Below are 24638 nucleotides of genomic sequence, written 5' to 3'. Positions count from 1 at the left end.
GAATAGGTATTAAAAGGGGGGAGGCTGGGGGAAAATGATGGTGGGAGAAAGAAAGAGACCCTGAAATGGCAGGGCAAGATTTTCTTTTCTCCTCTGATCAGGTGCCTGCCGCTAAATGTGAAGCTGGAGAGCAGATTCCAAGGCACAGCTCAGTCTGATCTGTTTGACAGATCTAATCAGGCAGGAATTGTGATGCCCAAGTCCCACACACCAGTGTCTCCCCTTGCGGATTGCCGTTCAAACTGAATATCCGTCACAATTACATTGTCAACTGAAACAAACCTGATGACTGCACAGCTGTGGACATAAGGGGTGGGGGGGCATCCCTCCCAATGCACACCTGCCTTCATCAGGCATCATTAACCCCTGAGTGTTCAGAACTTCTGAGAAATCTTTTGTAACCATTGCTGGGGTGCAACTCTTCTGGGTGCAATCTGCATGGTGCATGGGTCCAAAAACTGATCCTAGAGTGGGGGCTGCCAGAAGGGGAGGGGTCTGTCTTGGCCCTTACGAGATGCATACATCGTTTTATACTGATTCTTGTTTTTGTTTTGTTTTCCTAATCATAGAATCATAGAAATGCAGGACTGGAAAGGACCTCGATAGGTCATAGAATCATAGGATATTAGGGTTGGAATAGACCTCAGGAGGTCATCTAGTCCAATCCCCTGCTCAAAGCAGGACCAACACCAACTAAATCATCTCAGCCAAGGCTTTGTCAAGTGGGGCCTTAAAAACCTCATCTAGGAGATCATCTAGTCCAGTCCTCTGCTCTGAGACAGGACTAAGTATTATCTAGACCGTCCCTGACAAGTGTTAGTCTAATTTGTTCTTAAAAACCTCCAATGATGGTGATTCCACAACCTCCTTAAGCAATTTGTACCAGTGCTTAACTACCCTGACAGTTAGGACATTTTTCCTAAAGTCCAGCCTAAGCCTCCCTTGCTGCAATTTAAGACCATTGCTTCTTGTCCTAGCCTCGATGACTAAGGAAAAAAAATGATCAACCTCCTCTTTGCAACAACATTGACGTACTTGAAGACTGGTATCATGTCCTCCCGTGCATTCTTCTCCCTCCATCCCCCCCCCCCCCCAAGTTTCTCTTCTCCAGAGTAAACAAACTCACTTTTTCCAATCTTTCCACATAGGTCATGTTTTCTGGACTTCTAATCATTTTTGTTGCTCTCCTCTGGATTTTTTTTTTCAAATTTGTCTACATCTTTCCTGAAATGTGGTGCCCAGAACTTGACACAGTACTCCAGCTGAGGCCTTATCAATGCTGAGTAGACTGGAAGAATTACTTCTTGTGTCTTGCTTACAACACTCCTGCTAATACATCCCAGAATGATCTTAGATTTTTTTGCAACTGTGTTACGTTGTTGACTCTCATTTAGTTTGTGATCCACTATAACCCCCAGATCCTTTTCGGCAGTATTCCTTCCTAGGCACTCATATTCCATTTTGTATTTGTGCAATTGATTGTTCCTTCCTAAGTGGAGTACTTTGCATTTGTGTTGATTGAATTGCATCCTATTTAATTTACGACCATTTCTCCAGTTTGTCAAGATGATTTTGAACTCTAATTCTGTCCTTCAGAGTACTTGCAACCCCTCCCAGCGTGGTGTCGTCCACAAATTTTATAAGTGCACTCTCTGTGCCATTATCCAAATCATTCATGAAGATATTGAATAGAACCAGATCCAGGGCAGATCCTCTACTGTGAATCATTGATAATTACTCGCCGATTACTGTTTTCCAACCAGTTGTGCACCCACTTTATAGTAGGGTTGGCTTGGCTATATTTCTCTCATGTGCTGTGAATCACACTTTATAAACTATTAAGAAGACAATTGTGTTCTTCTCTGTCAGATAAGGACTGGCTACAGAGCTTGCTTGTACACACCAGATGTGTTCCTCATAAGATTGTGTAATGCTCTGCCAGGTATGGCTGTGGTTGGCTTACACAAGGTATTTTAGACACAACACCAACTAGTAGCTGTCCAGTATAATACAGTTTACTATTAAGTTCTTCATTCCTACCATTTACACTGTCATAGTGCCTTTGAAGTTCAGTATGTAACAGTCTGTTTAGTGTCTCTGAATTGTACTGGTTTTCTAATTATGCGACCCAAACACATACTAACTTGGTCATCTAGCTGTCCATTATTTGCAGTGACTGGCTGTGGTGGGTTTGAAATCCTTGAGTCTTCATCTTCTTGTTTGCATCTGGCATCTGTAGAGTTTGCTCTGTTGATGGTTGTTTCTGAGGAACGAACTGTAGCTGTCAGTGGTTTGTGTTGAGCTCCCTGCTGTCAGACTCAATCACATATGATCTGGGCACTGAATTCTTTTTCTTTACAACAGATGGAGTTGTACATCCTTTTTCTCCATCCGATTTGACCTGAACATGCTCATCAGGTGCTCGATCCAGCAGTCCTCTATGACATCTGTTGTAAAAGTGTTCATAATCTCTTTTAGCCATTTTATCTGATGTGGCTACTGTCTTCATGTCTGGCCACTTTGGGAGCAGGTTCTTCTCCAAAGTTGGAACAGTAGTTCTGTGTTGTATTCCCATCAGGAGTTGTGCTGGACTACAGCTCACGAAAGCTTATGCTCAAATAAATTTGTTAGTCTCCAAGGTGCCACAAGTACTCCTTTTCTTTTTGCGAATACAGACTAACACGGCTGCTACTCTGAAACCTGGTGTTGATCTGTAACTCAGAAGACCAAGGAATGGGTCTTTTTGCTGTAGGATTTTCTGTACAGCTCTCTCAGCCTTTCCATTTGCTTTTGCATAATGTGGACTGCTAGTAATATGATCAAAATCATATTTTGTTTGGAATGACTTAAATTCTGCTGCAGCGAATTATGGTCTATTGTCAGACACTAGTTTTTCTGGAATACCAAAGAGAACAAGAGTGCACTTCCGTTTCTCAGTAACTCTGTGACTTGTTATGTTTTTCAAGCACATTATTTCTATATACCTGGAAAAACTGTCCATAACGAGCAAGGAATGATGTCCTCTGAATCTACGTAAATCTGCAGCTAGACTCTTCCAAGGTCTTTCTGGTAGAGGTGTTTGTACACTGCATGACCCAGCATTGTCTCTTAAGTTCATTTGTACTGGATCTCTTCTCAAAACTCCAATATCCTCAAATCCTCCATCGAGTTCTTCCATCTTCCTCACCAGGCCAATCATATCTGCCACACTATGATTGATAAGGTTGCTGATCTTAGAGCCTTTGATCACTTGCACTCTGAATGCATAGCTTTCTAGGTTGTTTCTGTGATAAACCTGGTGTGTGCAGTTCAGAATACTTCCAGGGCTAGTCAGGGCTATGTCAGGTGACTTCAGCTCTGGGAGGGGTTGAAGGTAGTTGTAAGTCCCTTCCATGACATCAGCTCCTGAGTCAATTTTAAAGTCAATAGTCTTGCCATTAATATCCAGTTTCACTCTCTCAATAGGCTCTGTCATCACAAATGATAGATCAAAAAACAATGGCTCTTGATTGTCTGTAATATGAGTCCAACTCCCTGATTGCTTTGGTGTGACAAACTGTTGCAAAATATCCATATTTCGTGCATGTATTACACCAAGCGCCTCTGGCTGGAAGTGCATCCTCTCTGGAGATATGACTTTTTTTCCATACCTTGTACATGTAGTCTGGAATTTGTCCCTCTTAGCCTGGGAATTCTCTTTCCTTGCCTCAGGGATTTTATGATAATGACTTCTAACACTCAAGTGTCTGTTTATAGCTTCTAAGCTAGTTTCAGGTTTTTTCAAGGTGCTCCTGCCTTTTGTTCTGTTGTTAATTCTGACTGCTTTGCTGTCTGTGTGGCTTAAATCGTGGTTCATTTGTAGCTGTTGTGACAGGTTTTTATCTGTTAACCCAATAACCAGTCTCTAATATTTTCATGTTTCCCATTCCCAAAATCACAGTTTTCAGCCAATGTATGCAGAGCTCTTATAAAACATTCAACATTTCCCCCTGGTTCTTGAATTCTCTGGTGAAAACGTGCTCTGTCATAAACCACATTTCTCTGAGGTATAAAGTATGTATCAAACATAGCCAGAGCCCTTTCATAGTCATCTTTGTGATTGACCGCAGTAAAGTCAAAGGATTTAAAGATCCGCTCTGCTTGCTTCCCCATAGCATAAATTAAAGAAGACACCTGTATATTTCCAGTGGAGTTTGTTTGCAATTTGCAATCTGCTTCCAGTCTGTCCATTGTGAAGGTTTGTCAAAGCTGAAGTTCTCTGGGAAATTGAAAAGTGACATGTTGATGAGCTCTTGCAATCTTTTTTGCACTTTTCGTTCTGTCTGCAACCTTTGTTGCTGTTTTCCTTCTGATTCTGGTGTTAGTTTAATCATGAGACCATGTCCTTTAGGTAAGGCTGAGGTTTGTTTCAATAAAGTATTTTACATGGAGTGCCACCTAGTGGCTGGACAGTGTAATACAGTTTAGCATTCCATTGCAACAATGGTCCATCCTGGAAAGCTTGGTAATTCCCATGGGAGTTAGGCACCTAGGTAACTTCAGAGATCTGGGACTCTGAGTGTCTAATGTTTTGTAGTTTACACACCCCGGTGCCTGTGCCCAGTGTAACAAACATGCAATTGGCACCAGAAGGTGGCAGTTATGCTAACACAAATTCTTGTAAATTAATCTCTAAATTTGGTCTCTTAGGCTGTACTAGCTTAATATTAGTGTTTGTCCTGGTTTAAAAAAAAAGAAAAATCCCACAACCCCCCAAAAAACCAAATCCACACAAAACAGGCCCCACACAAAACAAGTGCCTCATCTGGGCTGGAACTCTCCTAACCCCCAAAACTGAGCAAAAATGGGGAGCTGAACATTGGGTTATAATACAGTCCAGGCACTTGCCGTCCGCTGCTTTCTGCCTTTAACCATCTTCCTTCCCCACCTCCAAGTAAATCATGACCACTTTATGATGATCAGTTTGCCACTTAATTTATCTTGTTTATTTACCCAAGCAGAAAGTCAATGTGTTCTTCATCTGCCGTCAGGCGTGGTGGCAACCAGTTTGGTTGTAGGAACAAAAATGGATGCAACAGAAGTCAGATTCAGATTCTTTTTCGCGCGGATTATCTTTCTAGAATACACCTGGCCCCAGGTGTGACTAGGTAGCATTTCCTGCACAGTACGGCTTCAGGCAAGGCTAAAATGCAGAGCAGTTGCCTCTGGAATTGAAGAGCTGGGAGCCAGCTTGAGGGTCAGCTCATTACAGAGAAGGAATTTCCCAGAACTGATGCTGTCCCTGAGCTGTCTGTGGCTGTGGTTTGTTGATGGAACACTCCAGTATGAAGCTTAATCTGCACTAGAAGCTACCATTCTGCCAGGAGGGTCTGGAATTGATACTTCAAAGATGTTGTCTAGATCAGTGGCTCTCAACCTTTCCAGACCACTGCCCCCCTTTCAGGAGTCTGATTTGTCTTGCTTACCCCCAAGTTTCACCTCACTTAAAAACGACTTGCTTTCCAAATCAGATATAAAAATATAGAAGTGTCACAGCCCACTGTTACTGAAAAATTGCTGACTTTCTTATTTTTGCTGTATAATTATAAAATAAATTGAATATAAATATTGTACTTACATTTCAGTGTATAATATATAGAGCAGTATAAAACAAGTCAGTGTCTGCATGCAATTTTAGTTTGTACTGACTTTGTCAGTGCTGTTTGTATAGCCTGTTTTAAAAGTAGGCAAATATCTAGATGAGTTGTTGTACCCTCTGGAAGACCTCTGTGTACCCCCAGGGGTACATGTACCCTGGGTTGAGAACCACTGGTGTAGATTGCACTGAGGGCTTTCCACCCACCGGGGAAAGCACAGCACCTGCCCCAAAGAGCTGATCATTTCAGTCCCTGTCCTGCCCTGAACTCCACGCCCTGCAAGCCGCCCCGCAGCAGTCAGTAGGTCCCAGCATGGGCACAGAGGTCTGCCCATGCAGTCCAAGTGGTCAAAGGGATCGTAGCTCACATCTTTATAATGGCTTGCTGTGAGTTTTTTTGTTGTGTTTTCTTCTTCTCCACTATCTATCTAGGATCTGTAGGTCCCATTTACCATAGTGTCTGAGCACCTCACAGTCTTTTAAAGAATGGGGATCTGAGGCACAACAAAACTAAGTGACTTGCTTAAGGCCACACAGGAAGTCTGTGATGAAGCTGGAAATTGAACCCACGTTTTCCGAGTCCCAGGCTAGCACCGTAACCATGCACTATCCTTTTCTGAGGTGTCTTTTGCCCTCTACACTTTCCCCAGCTGCCCCTCCCCTAACTCCCTAAGCTGCCCCTCCTCTAACCGCCCTACAAACCCAGAGTGCTTGAATCTTCATTCCACGTGTTCATGCCTCTTTCTAGGTTTGCTGCTGAGAATCTCCTCTTACCATGACTTCCCCACCATCCTCCCTCAGCACAGAAAACCCCTACCTCTCACCCTTCCTGCCCTCACCCTGCTGAGAATATTTCCTCTCACTGCATGTGTCCCCAACCAGTTGAGAGGTGAGGGCGTGACTGCTGAAGTTCAAGGACGTTCTGGGTGCTCCTCACTTCTGGAAATCAGACCCCGAGGAATGGAGCTTTCAGAAGGACTCAGCACCCCTTTTCAGTGGAAGTCAAGAGCCTAAATACCTTTGTGGCTCTGGACCTGAATCCTTTTGAAAATCTGTCCGTAAGGGTATGTCTTCACTGCAGAGGTAACTTGGGCCATTGGCACCTGGGTTAGCCTAGGCTGGGTGTGAGCGTTCCCCACTGCAAAGCCCAGCCTGCATTACTATATCCTCACGGAGTGTATATCCCAGGGTTCTTTGCTGATGCTGTTAGATTCTTTCCCAGGCAATTGTGGGAGAACTCGCATGTCCTCCGGGGGAAGGCATTGGCGGACTGTCAATGCTCAAGTGATTTAGCTTGTGTCCTCACTACGAAGTGAGTACGTTGCAGCCCATGTTAAAATGGAGCCCAGGCTCTCACCCACTATCCCAGCTGGGCTGGCTAGCCCAGAAGTTTTTGTGTGGGGACAGTAGTGGGGTTTGGGCTAAAACCCAAGTAAGAGCCCAAGTTAACACTGCAGTGAAGACATACCTTAAATGTGTAAAGTTGGGCCCACTTTTGAAAATTTAGCCTTAGGTAACGTCTCTGCTTCCGTTTCCCCATCTATGGAATGGTGATATTTATTTACTTTTAAAAAATGCCTTGGGAGCGTCTGATAGAAGACATTCTAAAAGAACAAAGGATTTTAATATCTATTTGCATAGAAGCCTCCCTAGTAACCAGCCCTGTTGAACAGCGTTTTGTAAAGCGTGGTGCATGGACGAGGTTTTGAAGTGCCCTCTAGAAAGTAATATTCAGGGCTCCATTCCTGACCCCTGAGCTCCTTTCTGTCTCTGGTCTACAAACAGTTCCCCCATCGCCACGTGTCCCCCTCTCCTCCGCCACCCCCATCCCTGTGTAAGAATGAAATTAAACTTTGGCTGTGTCTAGTCTTGAACTGCTACAGCTTTAGTTAATCCTCCTCGAGAGGCGGTAGGTTAGGTTGGCATACGTCTCTCAGAGGTGTGGATTTTTCACACCCCTGTGAGACTTAGCTAGCTGATGTAAGTTTTCAGTGCAGAACAGCCCTGAGGGTATGTCTACATTAAAATGGCACAGCAGAAGCTGTAATTCTACAGTGTAGACACTTCCTAAGGCGACAGAAAGGGGTTTCCTCAAGAGTGAAGAATTCTTCCATTCATGTACCACTATCTACACTAGGGTGTAGGTCTGTTTAACTACGTCTCTCAGGGGCATGACTTTTTTACACCTCTGAGTGACTTAGCTAGGGCAACCTAAGTTTTAGGTGTAGACCAGGCCTCAGTTTCCCAGCCTCAAGGGTTTCTCTGCATGTGGAGGGGGAATGGGGATGGTGGGATGAGATCTCCTGATCAATGGGGCTCTGAGATCATTCAGGGCCATTCATGTGGGTGTTTGTGCTGATATTCAGCAGCCTCTAGAAAGCTCAGGGCTTCTCAGATCAGAGGGCCTTCAGGTAGCTGTCCTGTTGCCTTTCCTTACCGCCAGCCGTGAGGCGAGGGGATGTTGTATTGATTAACAGTAGGCGTGACCCCGCCGCCCACACTGTGCTCAGGTAGATAACGAGAGCTCACTGCCGCAGGGGGTGGTCGGCGAGTAATGTAGCATGCCGGACCTTTGGAGCACCGCCAGCCTGGGGCCGGGGCCATCTCCCCCCTTAGCTTGAAGGGAAGTGTAATCTCCAGGAAGAGTGTAGTGCTGACGGGTTCATTCCTTTAAGGACAGTTCCACCTGTGGAGAGACGAAATGTCCCCACGCCTCTTCTGGAACAAGCCTAGTCACAATCTGAACACCCATTTCCTCCCCTCCCCTGCCCCTGCGAGTAGCAGGTGGGAGGGAGAAGGTGCCCTAGAAGCCAGCTGCGTAGTGTTGACTACTCTTTCTCCTTCCCCCCGACTGAACTTTCGGTGATTGCTAATACCCAGATTGTTGGAGGTGCCTTGGCAGCCTCTGCTCCCAGCAAATTGATGGGCGCACCAGGCGCTCAGCAGCTGTGACAAATCAGGGCGTAGATGTCTGCTCCTGCACGACTGGCCAGTCCCTATTTATCTCATCCAGTTCTATCGGCATTTCTAAAGTGCTGATCACTGCTGCAACCAAGAACTTTATTTGGATTTAAAAACCAGCAGCAGCAGCATAATGAGAGCTGGCCGGGCTTGGGGCTGGGAGCTGGGGTATGTGCGTGGGCGAGAGAGAGAAAGTAGCTAAGTTCCTGGGAAAAGTGGAGGAAACTTTTCCCCTGTTTGTTTTCTACCAAATACGACATCCCATCGCTTTCCTTAGTTGGCATCAAATGCCAATGTATCTGTCAAGCAGCCCATCAGAACAGAAACATTTCCCACAATGCTTCTTGAGGAAGACCAGGATAATCGAGCAAGAACAAGTGACTGCTTACACCCGTACGTGGCGTGAAGATGAGTGGGTCTGTACAGTAATGCCTGGCACGCATAGCACCTTTCAGCTGCAGATTGTGAAAAGCTCTTTACAGTTGTGGATGGAGTGTAATTATTCCCATTTTACAGCCAGGGAATGCAAGGCAGAGAGAGGGGAAGCCCGTAAAGCAGAACCCAGATCTCCCAAGGATTTAGACTTGTGTCCTCATTACTGGGGCTGACCTCATTTGGGGGTTAACACGGTGCATGTGGGTTGTAAAATCGGCCTTTCCCCTGACGCTCACCACGCAGCATTCCACTCTTCTTGTGACTTCCTCAGGCCTTCTCCCCATGCAGACCTCAGCTGAACGTGTCCTTGTGGGTGAGGCGGGGAAGACCGTCTATCATTGTAAGCAGGCTGAAGCCCAGAGCTCTGCATTGGGCTTCTCATGTATTTTAGCCAAATCGCGAGCTGATGTGGTTACCATGGCAGCAGTGTGGACCATACCTCTGTGTGTGCGAACTACACATTAATCCACAGCAGGGCAGTATGCAAAGTGGCAGGAGAATATTTAATTCTTATTCCTCCCAACCTTCACTGAATAGTAAATCGGGGCTGGAGGGAAGGCAGACAGAAAGTCCAGAGAGCCTCCTGCAGGGGGGAATGCAGGACATTAGCTTGTGACAAATGAATCACCAGCCATTTCTTTGGGGTGATGAATGAGCAGTGACCTTACATGTTGGGCTTGCTGGATGCTAATTATTTTGAGAGTCCGGAAAAAAAAAATGGTGAGTGGATGATCAACTCCCTTCCAATGTCCCACCTGTTTAATTGTGGCCTCGTTCGGAATGGATGCATGTGAGGAGGAGTGTTGCTTGAGGATCTTGTCCGATACCGGTGACACTGATGTGAGCTTTCGCCATTGAACTACAATAGAAATAAAATTAGTCCCCTGTATAATTGGTTCTCTTCTGTTTGATTGTAGGCAGGGCTAGAAGAACAATCTATTATTAAGGTTGCCTGATACCTCCCATTATAAAATCCTATTTTTACTCACTTATAACTTTACCAAACTTTGACTGTTCTGAAATTCTCCATGCCAGATGTCTGCCTCAAGCTAAACTTTTTAGGAAAAATTCAACCAAAACAGTTCATCCATTTGCTAGAACAGGGCTAGAGGAAAACATTGCATTGGCCATGCTGAACAATTCCGGTGGCCTCTTTTTTGAACAGCTGTAGTGCCCCCGTGCTTTGGAACAGGGACTTGACTTTTGGCACAGGGGTTGCCCTTGTGTTAGGAACGTGCCTTTTGCTGTGCCCGTGAAAATCAACCTAAATTTGGCTAAGTTATAAGCTTCTGAAAAATTGTAATTTGCGCCTGCTCAATGGAGACGTCTGTTTTAGCGACAAAAATCTCCAAAGATTCCATCCTCACTGAGCATGTTCCAGGCCCTCATCGAGCCTAGTGCTCACCAGACTGTGTGCACCATCCCCACAGAATGACGGAGCATGCTCCAGTACAGGGCGAAGCCGGAGTGTCCCTGTAAAGGCTGCTCCCAACTGCTTTGGGCTGGAGTGGGGCTTGGCATCAGATCCGAGAGCCAGGAAGACTATTTCTCCTGTGCTTTCAATGAACCCCCCTGTGGGCACCCAAACAGCATGGAGATGGAAGTTGTCTGATTTGAATGGAGAGGGCACAAGCGCCAGACCTGGAGTGGGAGGTAAAGGCATGGACTGGGGCAAGGAGTTTCATCAGAAAGGAATTGGAGCGGGGAGAGAAGTTATGACTGGGAGTGGTTGGGCAAGGATACTGGGAGTCATGCAGAGCAGCGTGGCATCTAACTCCAATTCCTTAGGCTCTTAAAATCCCGTTAGGCCCCATCTATATCTGTAGGAGCATTAAATATCTGGTCCAAACTGAGCACCATCCATCGTGTGCACCAGGAGTCCTGTGGGAGAACTAGTAGGTGCTCGGGTAATTAAAGACTGTGTCATAATGCAGACGCACAAGGGGGTGAATTAAGGTGCCATGGCTCACTTTAATTCTGACATTTCTTAACTTCGGAGTGCTAGACTTTGCAACCTTAATACTGTTCTTTTAACCACAGGTTTTGGTGTGTAATTCTGCATAGGTTCTTATACCACCCTCATCCCCTCAGTGTGAGAGCACCTTCCAGTAGTGCACTTGGTGAGGTGTTACCCTGTATATCCCCAGGTTTGTAGAGCTACAGGTGTGTTCCTTACATCCTTCCGAGAACCCAGGGTTTGCCCGGCTGGGAGTCTGAGTCTGACTGTTAATTGCTTTTGGATGTCCTACATGCACCAGCCACCTAGGATTTGGGCTTCTGACTTGCCTGAGTAGGAGCGAGGAGGGGAGCAGGGGTAGAGTTTTCTTTCCGTTCTGAGAGTCTCTGGTAAATTTGGGTTCTTGGTGGGTTTCAATGTGAGTAGATAAAGAACTAGATCAACGTGGATAGACTGGCTGCAGGGGAGATGAACAGCAACCGGGATGGAGCTGGCACCACTCTTTCCTCCTCTCCCTGCAGGAAGTTTGTCCCTGTCTAATCACCTGGCTTTCCTTGTGTGGGGGCTCTGAAGTGATCTGACACCAGGCACAGAGCAGCCTCCAAGTACCATATGTGACTGTTTCTCTCACCAGTCACTATATGAGAGTCTTGGGCCAGAGTTTGTGCTTCTTACCAATCATTGCAACACCCTCTTGCTTTCCCTTCCCCTCAATAACCCAACTTTCACTAGGGGTGGAAGCCCATTTTACCCAGAGTTAAGTCCCTTTCCCCCATCATTCAGGATACAAGGAAGTGAATTGCGGTGAGACATCAGCACAGTTCAGTGGGGCAGTTTTGTTTTAATTGATAGGAGTTGGTTTCTTCCTTTGGGGCCTTTTCCAAAGCCCACTGAAGTTTAACTGGGGTTTGTCTACACTGCAACTAGACACCTGCCACTGGCCCGTGCCAGCTGAGTTGGGCTTGCGGGGCTCGGGCTAAGGGACTGTTCAATTGTGGTGCAGACATTTGGGTTCAGGCTCGCTGGGACCCTCCCACCTATCAGGGTCCTAAAGCCCAGTTTCCAGCCCAAGCCTGATCATCTACACTGCAATTAAACAGCCCCTAAGCCAAAGCCCAGTGAGCCCGAGTCAGCTGGCACAGGCCAGCGGTGGGTGTCTAATTGTAGTGTAGACATAGCTTGAGACATACACTTAATACACTGCAGTGCTTCAGTGTAGACTCTACAGCTACAGGAGGGGTTCTCCCGAGAGGTGGTAGGTAGATCAACAGAAGAATTCTTCCATCAACCTGGCACTGTCTGTGCTGCAGGTTAGGTTGTCATAGCTACTCTCCTTGGGAGTGTGGATTTTTCACACCCCTGAGAGACTTACATAGCTATACCAATGTAAGGTTTCAGTGTAGACCAGCCCATGGAATCATAGAAATGGAGGGTTGGACAGAACCTTGAGAGATCATCTAGGCTGTCCCCCTCACTGAGGCAGGATTAAGTAAAGCTCCTAGACCGTCCCTGATAGGTGTTTCGTTTACGCAGTTCTTAAAAACCTCCAGTGATGGGGATTCCACAGCCTCCCTAGGAACAGTGCTTAACTACCTTGACAGTTAGAAAGTTTTTCCTGATATCTAACCTAAATCTCCCCTGCTGTGAACTGAGCTGATTCCTTCTTGTCCTACCCTCGGCGGACACTGAGAACAATTGATCACTGACCTCTCTATAACAACCTTTGATATATGGGAAGACTGTTGTGGATGGGTTTTGGATTGAAATCTTGCCCCTGTCACGAACCACACCCATTTGCCCTAGATTCAACACGTCATCCGATGTCACAGAGCAGCAAGACAACTCATTTTGATATTTTTTTAGTACCCCAGTCATCAGCATGTTTTCGGAGTGCTTGTTTCACAGGCTTCAGGGGAGAGAAAATGGCACAGGGCTTTTTAATTACTGAGTCCAAGCAAAACAATTATGCTACTTACTAAGATTTAGTTTGAACTTAAAATTAACATTTTGAGAAGACGGATGGTGGGGGGAATTGCTTGGCAAATTTAATACTAATAAAAATATTAATAAGCAAAGAGAAATCACTTAGTAATTTTCATTTACATTTTTTTAAATTATGCATTGCTTCAAATTACATATAAACCTCTGCCATTATAGAGAGAGGTTTTTTTTTTTTTTGGACTGGGTAAATACATTACTCAGTAAATGAGTTAATTAGTGTTCAATTACCATCAGTTACTAAATATTACTACTGCCAGTTATTTGTTGAATGGACACATCTTTTTTTCTCATCTTAATGATTTAAATTATTAATATTGTGCAGCTACAGATAACCTTTCCTGCAAGTTTTCCTAAGTGATCATTGTGAACAGGTATCTCACTGCTCCAAGCTGTTCCTTTCACTACCCAGCATATGTAGCCGAGCCAGTGTCACCACCCCGAAGTGTTCAAAATTCACAAGCCAGGTCCCTTCAAAATCATAAGATTTAAAACAACAATAATTTTGGAGGTCTTTTTATTTTCTTTCTGTTTTTTGAGCATTTAGAGGGTCACATTTTCCAGCTTTTCTCTGCAACCACGAGGACTGGAAACATACTGGGAGAAAAAAAATGAAAGCACAGATTCTCACATAATCACATGACTCCAGAAGCTGCAGCTTTAAGGAAAACAACAAGTATGCAAGACGTGATCAAATTATGAGCACTGGCAATACTTGATTTTGAGCAGCTCTGTCTGGATGGGTAGGGAATAATCCTTATTAACATTAATCAATATTTAGATTGTGATATCCCTCAACATACGGTAGGCACTTTCCAAACACAGAGGAAGACATGTCTCCAGCCCCAAAGAGTAGACTTTCTAAGGCTCTGATTCTGCAAGTGCTAAACCAAATAAGTTCCTCAAACATGTATGGGTGAGCAGCAAGGATATGCACCTATTTAATTGTGGCAGGATTGAGTTCTAAGAAGCTTCTTATGTCTTCTTCAAACCGTGGCCACCCTTATGCCAGATCTAACTCTGAGGGCCTGGATCTCCTTTATACTGACTCTAGCAATGTAAAGCGGTCAGCATTTGAGTAATTTATGGTTACTTTACATTTCCAGAGTGGTATAAAGGAGCATTAATGTAAATGAGAATCAAGCCCTAAATATATTCCTTATGATCCATTGGGATCTGGGTTAAATGCAACCCTGTTGTACCAAGAAAACGAAGGTTTGTTCCGCCCTCACCACCCGTTTGCCAGGGCTCTGGAGCAGCCTGGAGAAAGTGTTAAAGTGATCTCTGTGGATGTGTGTGTTCTAGGATGTGAGTAGGAATAGAGAGAGGTCTCTGAAATCCCATCTCTGTGTTCTAGACCGTCATCCTCCGATGTGGTTAACCCTAGCTTATCGCCCTGACAAAAGCTGGAATTTCCTGTGCTCTGAATCAAGTGTTCTGTGTTTTATCATCCGGCCACTGGTGTCTGGAAATGCACAACCTTTTAAAAAAGATGGTTCCACCCATCAAATCTAACATACTGAATCTGGGAATAATTATGTGCCATGAGAGCCGCAGTGAACTGGGAACTGAGACATGCAAATCACAAGGCTCTTACTGAATGTGGTTTATCATCTATATTAGATCTAATGTGCCTCTTCTTAAATCTCCCCTAGCAAAGGTTGCCTAGGAGACCAGACATGTGTCAGTGTATAGCTAGGGCATCTTACTTGCACCTCACTTGTTCAGCGTTGAAGAGGGGATCGTGATTCTTTGCTAAGGCAAAGGGGGGAAAGAATAGTTGCTTACCTTTATATGGCATCGCTGATTTGGCCCTATCCCTTGCATATGACATCTCTGAGCTCTCTCCCCTTCTGTGTGGTTGTTACTTTACCATGAAAGAGGCCACTGGCCTGATGGGAATTCCTTATGCAGAGCATCATAGGATCAGTCCCAGATAACTAAACACATGTCAGTTTCACCCCTAGATTCTGGGATCCCCAAGGATGAATTTGATGTTTCCTACAGACTCGGGGCACTTTTTTTTTCTATTTTAATTAAGTTTCTGGTTGCCAGGTTAAGCTTCTAAATGCAGCCGATGTAGCGCTGGATTTATTGAATCTCTAGTATATTACTGCAAACTTGTAGGGAACCTGTCACACTTTGAATCATGGTTTTTATATATATATAAATTTTGTCATATTGGGGCTTATAAGGTCTACTATCATAAGACATGGCAGTACTAAGGAAAATTCATATGAACCAGCTGCCGACTTGCATTGAAGTTAATCGTCCAAAGTCAATGGGGCTACACTGATTTCCCCCAGCTTAGGATCTGGCCTGTATGACTGATCTTTTTAAAACCACCTGTGATATTTGGATGCCTACTAAAATCAGTGGGAATTGGGTTGGCAGCACTCCCCTCGGCAGTTTTGACAGTATCGGATATATATGGGAGAGGGGGGTGATACGTAAACGTTAGGAAATTCCACAGTTAAGGTTGCCTGTGCCACTGTAATTCGGCCCACTGGCATCTGCGTAATCAGGCGTCTGCGGTGTCATAGAATCATAGAAGGTTAGGGTTGGAAGGGACCTCAGGAGATCATCTAGTCCAACCCCCTGCTTGAAACGTGACCACTCCCCAATTTTTGTCTAAATGGCCCCCTCAAGGATTGAACTCACACCCCTGGGTTTAGCAGGCCAATGCTCAAACTACTGAGCTATCCCTCCCCCACAGGGAGTCTTTCATTACATGAGCACATTCGATTTTTGAAAGTGAAAAGTGACGGGCTGGCGCAGTAAGGCCCTGACCCCAGGTGCTCATGTGGAGATACCTTGGAGGGGTCTGCTTTTTGGAGGGTAGATGTGCTGTGCGTTCTGAAAATCAGGCTCCTTTAAGTCGTCTCAAATGGGCACCCAAAAATGGAGGCATATCAAACCACTAGGTGCTTGGCCCTAATCACTGCAGGATTGTCACCTGCTACACCTCATCTTTGTGCATACCTGCCATCGCCACCAGTGAGAGCTCCTCTACGCACTGCACTATGGAGTCCTGGAGGTATACCCCAGATCACAGACCACTGTCACCAGTGGAATTCTGCCTCCTGCCCACAGTGGTTACCACTTCCCTGCCCCAGTGGCTAAAACAAGTGAGCTGTAGCTCACGAAAGCTTATGCTCAAATAAATTGGTTAGTCTCTAAGGTGCCACAAGTCCTCCTTTTCTTTTTGCGAATACAGACTAACACGGCTGTTACTCTGAAAGTTGTAGGAATGGCATTGCCGGCATTCACGGACTGTGCACAGGACACAGCAGCCCTCCTCCCCAGCTGGGACAGAGCTCCATGTCAGCTGTGTTCATTAAGCTGGTGTGAACACTGTTGCCCCAGGGCATGGTTCATCCCGGCTGCTCATTGACAGCCAACTCAAGGCTGCCCTGGGTCAGTCTGGTTAATTTCCACCTCTGACCCACAGCCTGGCTGCTTCCTGTCATTCCGTGGATCTGCCAGTTCCCTGCTGGGGAATCCACCGAGCAGCTCATTAGAAGGCAAACCACAGCAGTGGATAAAGGTCATGTCCCATGGAGCTTTCCCTGTTGGGGTGAGGGGACAGCAAAAAGCTGCCTTGTATCCAGAAAGGGAACAGTGGAAGGCAACTCCTCTCAGCGTGTGTGGGAGTAACATGGGGCTGGACAGCACAGGGCACCCTCTCTGGGAATGCCCAGGGCTGGTAAAGGGGGTGGGGGGATGGACAGTGGAGAGCATCCTCTCTGGGTCTGGCCAGGGTGGGGAGCACCCTGTCTGAGTATGGCTGGGGTGGGGAGTGGCAGGGGGTTGGGCAGTGGGGAGCCCTCTCTGTGGGTATAGTCGGTATTGGTGGACTAAAGAGAAGACAGTTCTGTGTTTGGAGCCAAAGATGTCCCCCTCTCTGCTTGGGCCTTTCCTTTGTTGTCTAGTGTATGGGGATGGGGCTGTGCAGTTCCCTACACAGAAGGGGGGGATGCTGAAGTTCACAGAGCATTCAGCGACCCCATTTCCACTCAGCGTTCACTGTCTCTGGGACTCGTGAGCAGCAAGGCTGTAGCTTGATGCCCCTCTCCAGTGCTGTGAGTAGATCACAGGGCAGCCGATGCCGGGGATGTATCAGGGTCTCACTAGTGGTTAGGTCCGTGGGTTAGGGACAGAGCAGGTATAGAGGAGAGGGCAGCTGAGGGGAATCATCCCCAGCAGCCCCTCCCAGGGTCAGCCCAGAAGACAGGGTTGTTGTGAAGCTCAGGAGACTGGCGTGATGAGCTTGTTGTGGGATGAGTGCTTTGGGGCCTTTTAGAATTGCTTGGCACTGATATTTCATGAATAAGTAACCCCCAGCAGTATTTGTCACTGATGCTGTTTTATTAACGATGGGGCAAGGGAGGAGGATGCGGAGCAGTGGGGAAGGAGAAGAGAAGAGTATTTACAAATGAGTAGTCAAAGCAAGTGCAGGCTGTGGGAGATGACACGCAGCACTCTGACTCAGGAACCATTGTGAAGCCTGGACAAAAACGAGTGTCTCTGGGTATCATGCAAAGAATGTATTGCCATATAACTAGTCAGAGAGCCTTGTTTTACAGGGGCTCGCAGCAGGGTTAGCAGCGAAGCAGGCATATTTCATTTAAACATATGCCTTTTGTGGTGGGGAGAGGTCTCAGGAAGCAGAAATTTGCTCACAAACTCTGAAATGTTCTTCGCATTGGGATCCAAAATTTGCTATGTGTATCAGATATTTCTGACCCACACAGCATGCAGAATTCCCAGCATAGGTGTAGCATTCTGGGAGCTGGGATACGGTACGGGCATGGTGTTGCAGTGGATGGTTAGGACCCAAGCAGAAATTGACATAGCTGAGAGATTGCATAAACTAAGGTTATTTCGCCTGGGCCAGAAGGAGTCAGAGGGCACTTCCTTGAAGTTTCTGAGATACAGAACGGCAGAGTTCAAACTGAGGAGCCCCTCTTTAGTATCCTTTCCTGTTATGAGAGATCATGGTGTCACTCAGTGAATTTAACAGCAAAGGTATAACAAAGAAGAGAAACATTTTTCAAGGCAACCTATGGAACTCACTGCTGCAGGGAGTCAGAATCAAACATCAAGGATAATCCAGTCCCATGCTGCTGCTGCGGTTTAGCTGATCTGAGGTAAAGAGGGATTATTTCCCCTAATGTACAGTTATACACAGTTGGCTAGACTCCCCTCCCCCCGCCCATCTCCCTTCCACTGGCTCATCAGAAGCAGGAGGTGAGACATGATGGCTTGGTGGTCTGATCTGATGTGGCAACCCCAGATTTTCACATTGGCCGGCAGTGGAATGTAGCCACCGCAGCAGTCACGGGGGAGAAGCCAGCAGTGAGGTGGTTAACAAGGGGACAAACACAGAGCTATACGGGAACAGATGTGTTTTGTTCCCTTGGGAGCACAGAACCCTAAGTGCTGGAAGCAGACAGGCACAAGGATCAGTGCATATGCTTGGGCAGCCGGACATCATGGTGGCATGAAGTGCAGCAGTCAGAGATTCAGTTGCAGTGGCTGCATGAGCTCTCCTGGATGACAGACCCAGCCCCTCTTGGTCAAGGTGACTAGGTGGTCTGGATTTCAGGTGTTTATGCAGAAATAAATGCACCTCTGGCTCAGGGGGTGCTACAGTGCCTGTCTTTGGGAAGGAGAAAAGGTTCTTGCTGAAATCTTCCTGATTTAGAAGATGCATTTCCTCTCCAGCTGCTCAGAGAGGGACTGTTCCCTCCCCTCTCTGCCCAGGCTGCTAAACATTCCAGATCAGACACAGTTCTTGCTCTCCATCTTGACTTGAGCATTAGCATCTCTCCGTGAGTGACACTGACCTTAAAGGGCATGTGTTAACAATGGGACATGTCAGAATCTGTTATCTGTATTTATTTCCAGTGTAAATCCAAGCATCTGGCTCAGACTGACAGGGTGAAATGAGTTCTGGGCGAGATGTCAGTTCTACAGAAACCAGCCGTAGGCCGGGAGGGGGAGAACAGGCTTTTGATCTAAACCTCAGTCAGACAGGAGACGTCTTGCTGAATTGCCCATAAAGCCAACCGGTTGGATTTGTCTTTTAGTTAATACCCTTTGGTGCATTACCACTGACGATTAACGTTCACGCTGGTCCTAGACGGAGGAGCATAGTTGGTGGGGGTCAGTAAAATGTTGATGAAGAGGTTGAGTGGTACAGCATGTCAGAGCATTAGCCTCTCACCTCTCTGGCATGCTTAGCATTTAGATAGTGGCTTTTCACCTGCTGCTCTCCACGGTGGGTGAGCACGGCTAGCCACCACCCTCCCTTTGTGATTGACTGGGGCTCAGAGAGTTTAATTGACTTCCCCAGGTCACTGAGCGAGTCCAGTTAGAGCCAGGAATACAATTAAAGATTCCGAGTCTTGGGCCCCATCTAATGACTCACAGAAGAAATGGGGTTGGCGATGTTAGTCAAGGTCCTAGTCAAGGGCTTTTCCAGCTCACAATACGCACTCTGCAGTCTCTGTTAGGGACATGCCTCGGAACAGACTCACAGGTCAGTGCAGAGATGCACGAGCAGAGAGGCGTGGACGTGTGTGATTGCTCGGGGTGGGGAGGGCTGGGCAGTGGGGCTCGACCAGATTAGGCATTTGGTGATAAAGGCTGCAGGTGCATTGACACAACTGTGAAGAAGTCTGGACTTACAATAGCAGGGGGTGCTGTGGGTCAGCAATGAGGTACATTTGCAGAACCATTGGAGCAACCAAGGACTGGGATAAGGGTGGGGCATTAGGGCAGAAAGAAGGTGAATTGGCAAAGGTTTTGCTGAGCCCCAATCTGGAACAGTAGGAGGTGCTGTTGAGAGGGGCTAAGGAAACATTGGAAGATCTGGGTGGGGGTCCTAGGACTGGAATAGCAGGGGGCTGCAGGTCTGGATTGAGGGGCATTGACAAGGTGGGGTGGGGGTCCTAGGACTGGAATAAAGTGGGGCTGCAGGTCTGGATTGAGGGGCATTGACAAGATGGGGTGGGGGTCCTAGGACGGGAATAGCAGGGGGCTGCAGGTTTGAATTGAAGGGCATTGGCAGGGTAGGGTGGGGGTCCTAGGACGGGAATAGGAGGGGGCTGCAGGTCTAGACTGTTGGGCGGAGGCAGAGCTCTCTGTGTAGAAAATCACCCGCTGCCTGTGACCCCGTCTGCCCCTGTCTTGTTGTGTGAGCTGGTTAATTAAATATTGCGGCGCTGAAATCCACCCCAACATTACAAAGAAAAGCTGAGCGTGTCCGTGTCTGTGGAGCGCAGAGTCTGGCTCCGGAGAGCTGAGCAGCCCCTCTCAGATGCAGCAAAAGCAAAGTTTGCTCCCAGCTCCCTCGGAGCTCGCCACCCATCCTTTCCTCTGTGTGACATTTCCTCCTGTCAGGCCTTGGTGTTGTAGCAATGTTCCACCAACGTAACAAACGTTTATGAGGAATCAATGCGTCCGGAGCCAAACAGCGTCTCTGTCTGGAGAAGGTGCTGTCACCCCGCTCGTCTCAGAGGTGACATTTAAATGCTTCCCTCCATCTCTCTCCCTCCCGCCCCTGCTTCTGAGGAGGTTAATATTTTAATACATGTAATGGCTCATTCAGGCTCATCAGCTGCTGCTCCTGTTTTGTCAGCGATGATCCATTACACCAGGCATAATTTCAGAGAGCGCCGTTCCCCTCCCCTCTCTCCTAATCGCTGCCAGCAGAAATCACCGGCCATACAAGAGGCACAAAAGCCTCTTTCATTCGGTGTTTCTAGATTTAATTAAAAGAGAGAATTGATCCCCCCTCTCCAACTCCTAGCTTGCACACCGTCCTCGTTGCTCTGGTTTTAGTGCAACACAATAGAAGGGCCATCCCAGCTTTGCACACCTGTTCTGCCTCGAGTCACTAGAGCTACAGTGATTTACACCAGCTGAGGATCTGACCCTGGAATCCCAGCCGCACTATAGCTGTGAGACATCTCCTCCTCTTTCTCCCCCTACACCCAGACACACACTTGAGAGGAGTTGTAAAGCCTAGTGAGGACAGAGCACCAACTCTATGTCTGCAGTTAAAACGCTACAGTGTAGACACTCAGGGCTTGTCTATGCTTAAAATGGTGTAGCAGTAGGGCTTCAGTGAAGATGTTACCTACACTGATGGGAGGGCTTCTCTCATTGGTATAGATAATCAACCTCCCCATGAGGTGGTAGCTAGATTCTCCCATCGGCCACGTGCTGTCCTCACCAAGGATTAGGTTGGTTTAACTGCCTCACTCAGAGATGTAGATTTTTCACACCCCTGAGCAATGTAGTTATACTGACCTGGTTTCCTAGTGTAGACCTGGCTTCACTACAGCAGCGGGAGGGGTTCTCCCCCAGAGGCAGTAGCTATGTCAGCAGAAAAATTCTTTCGTTGACCCAGCACTGTCTACACCGGGGGAAAGGCCAGCATAGCCTTGTCTCATAGGGGTGTGACTTTTCATATCCCTGAGGGACATAGCTTTGCTGATGCAGTGCCCAGTATAAGACCAGCCCTAATACAAAGAGACCCAAGAGGTGTATGAAACATGGGCAGGAAATAACAGAGGGAGTGACTCTGTGACCTAGGGCAAGTCACTTCCCCTCCCTGTGCCTCAGTGTCCTGTCAGTAAAACAGCACGATCATATCTATTTCCCCAAGGTGTTATGGGGATGAGTTAATATTTGGAGAGCGCTTTGAAGAAGATAAACATTCTATAAGTGCTTAGTGCTCTCAACAAAGATCCCAACCCCCTTTGGCAGGAATCGAATGGGAAGAACACATTCACCCCTGGATTCTTCGCTACCTGCAAAATGGACTGTGCATGTGGCTCTAGGAGGTGAGATTTTCAAAAGTGCCTTAGTGACCATTGAAAGTCAGTGGAACTTGTGCTCCTAAGTCACTTAGGCCCAGATTTTCAAAAGTGTTTAGGCACCTAAAGATACAGACAGGTGCCTAGTGAGGTTTTCAAAAGCATTTTAGACATCCGGGTATTTCTGAAAATCCAACTAGGTGCTTATCTGAATATTTAGAGGCCTAAATACCTTTGAAAATCTGGCCTTCCTGCATGTTTGAAATCCCACCCTTTTGTCTTCCCCCTAAAATGGATTAATGAACACTGCAAGCCACACAACCAGTCACTGTAGCATTGGAAGCAGAATTCCTGTATGGTGGGTAGGAATTATGCCCATAGGGTGGAATTCACCCCTGTACAGAGGACCATAACTAGGCCAATGAAACATTTTAGCTTCAATGACAAAGCATATTTCACATAAATATTTCATGTAAAACGTTCCATCCAGTTACCCCCCCTTTTACCCTTTGGCCACCCATAGACAAGCTGTCTCGAGTCTGCTCGGTCTCCAGTTCTAACAGTGCCTTTTCTCTCCAAGGGAAGAAGCGATGCTGTCCACCTACTTCGAAACCATCAATGACCTGCTCTCTTCCTTTGGGCCGGTCCGAGACTGCTCACGCAACAACGGTGGCTGCACCCGTAACTTCAAGTGTGTGTCGGACCGCAAAGTGGACTCCACGGGCTGTGTGGTATGTACGCCACCGGGTGACTAGCTCTGTAGAGAGATGGCCATGTTGTCACGGATGCCCTGGGTGGGAGTTACTAGTTCTTTGTCCATGGATTTGGGTAAGGGAATCTCTGTTGCCTTTTTGGGCAGTGGGACTGTGCGTCTGTCTATCTCTCTTTCCTTTTCTCTCCCTCTCCTCCTTGTCCCACCTTTTGTCTTCTCTCTCTCTCTCTCTTGCCTTGCTCTGTGGGAGCAGACTGCTCTGGCCTTAGCTGGAGAGATGCCCCGAGGGTCCTGTGGAATGTTAACAGGGCTGGTAGAATGGTCCGAGCTGTGGGGAGGGGTGGGGGCTCCTGGGGAATGCCACAGGTGCGAATTCTGCCTCAGTAATAAGCAACCTGTTCTCCAGCCCAGCGGAGCCCCCAGAGGTCCGGCAGGAGCTCAAAGGCGCACTGAGCAATGCAGAGTCGATTGTCACGTACTTGCCAAAGTGTTGTGGACTGGAAATGGACTTTGCTGTCTCCTCTGTTGCCCACATGCTTCCCAACTTTCTGGGAGCTCCTCCCTCATGCACTGTGCCCCTTCCAAAGCCCTGTGCCACCTCTTTGGCCCCAGTGGGTAGCCGCTTCGTCAGGATTGTTTCCTTCGGAGGAGAAACTCATGATAGAGGGAGGTGTTTCTTTGGTGCAATCCTGTTTGTTTTCCAAGAACGCACAAAAGTCCTGTTTCCCCAAACACAGTAGGAACAAACAACAGGCAGTTTCCTGGCTCAGAAATCCGAGTCTGCCTCTCCAGCAAGTTCTGCGCCGAAAAGTAGCTCCATCTCTCAGCCTCCTCCCATGGCCACGCTCGCCCCGCATCTCTCGCTTTCTGCTTCTCACGCACGCACATTCACAGCTTGCCAAACAATACCCTTGTCCCTGTATTTGCAGCCAATCCCCTGGAAATCCCACGGACCACACTGCTTAACTCTGCTCAGGTTTTGCCAGGCTGCCCAGTGCCTTGGGCAGTAGCTTTTTCTTCTTTCCAGCTCTCATTATATGAAGAGGCATAAGCCTGAAAGAAGGGTGCTTAGCGCAACTATTGACTTTATCCAGGTCTGTGATTGATGGCAGCCATTAACACCTTCCAGCATCACAGTCCTCTCCAAGGGAATTTTGTTGCTGTAGGTTGATTTTTAATATGAATAAAGGGACACCATTGCAGGGGATGGGGAGGTTTCCTCGTACAACAGAGTCACTTGGCAACCTTGGAGAATCAGTCCTCTTCTTTCTGTAAAAAGAGCCTGGAAAAAACAAGCTGATTAAAATGGGATCGTTGTCCTGGTGCTCACAGTGGAGCTCTTGCATCATTACACACTTTACACAAACACACACTCACTGACAGTCTCTGTCACTGGCACACAGGGCCAATCTGGAACTCATCTCACACACATACACCAGATTGCCAGTGACAATGACACTCCTCTATGTGTATACACACTCTTTGTCACCTCAGCACATGTGTACACACACATACTGTCACCTCCCTACACACACACACACACATATGCTGGTTTTCATGCACGCACGTCTTTCTCATAGTCACACTCAGTCTCTCTCTCACGCACACCTGCACAGCCATAGATGCTTCTCCCAGCCCCTCCACCACCCCTTCTCCAAACCCGCCCTATTCCCTGCAGGAGCGTTCTCTGGCCCCTCCTCAGCTCTGCGGAAGCAGGAGTGAAGTGTCTCTTTCTTTATTGAAGATGTTTATACACGGGAGCCAAGAAAGGTCAGCCTGGAGTGGTGCCGTCTCCGGGTGGCTCTTAACATTATCCCCCTGTCAGGGTTCCTTCCCCACTCTGAACTCTAGGGTACAGATGTGGGGACCCGCATGAAAGACCCCCCAAGCTTATTCTTACCAGCTTAGGTTAAAAACTTTCCCAAGGTACAAACTTTGCCTTGTCCTTGAACCTTATGCTGCCACCACCAAGCGTTTTAAACAAAGAACAGGGAAAGAGACCACTTGGAGACGTCTTCCCCCAAGCCCTACACACCCCCTTTCCTGGGGAGGCTTGAGAATAATATCTTAACCAATTGATTACAAAATCATCAAAGACCCAAACCCCTGGAT

The 24638-nt window shown here is 47.1% G+C and overlaps 1 protein-coding gene across 2 annotated transcripts in view; it reads left to right on the top strand.

Annotated features, from left to right (window-relative positions):
• Window positions 1-24638, top strand: part of ASTN2 (astrotactin 2) — a 592122-nt gene that overhangs the window by 298123 nt on the left and 269361 nt on the right. For both annotated transcript variants that reach the window (XM_043530271.1, XM_037879485.2), the window contains one exon: window positions 22395-22545. In XM_043530271.1, the coding sequence (XP_043386206.1) occupies window positions 22395-22545 (151 nt within the window). The remainder of the gene's footprint in view (window positions 1-22394; window positions 22546-24638) is intronic.

The sequence above is a fragment of the Chelonia mydas genome, chromosome 16 (genome assembly GCF_015237465.2).
Source record: "Chelonia mydas isolate rCheMyd1 chromosome 16, rCheMyd1.pri.v2, whole genome shotgun sequence".
NCBI classification, from domain to species: Eukaryota; Metazoa; Chordata; order Testudines; family Cheloniidae; genus Chelonia; species Chelonia mydas.
The sequence above is the reverse complement of the archived record's forward strand: the minus strand, read 5'-3'. Positions and strand labels throughout refer to the sequence as shown.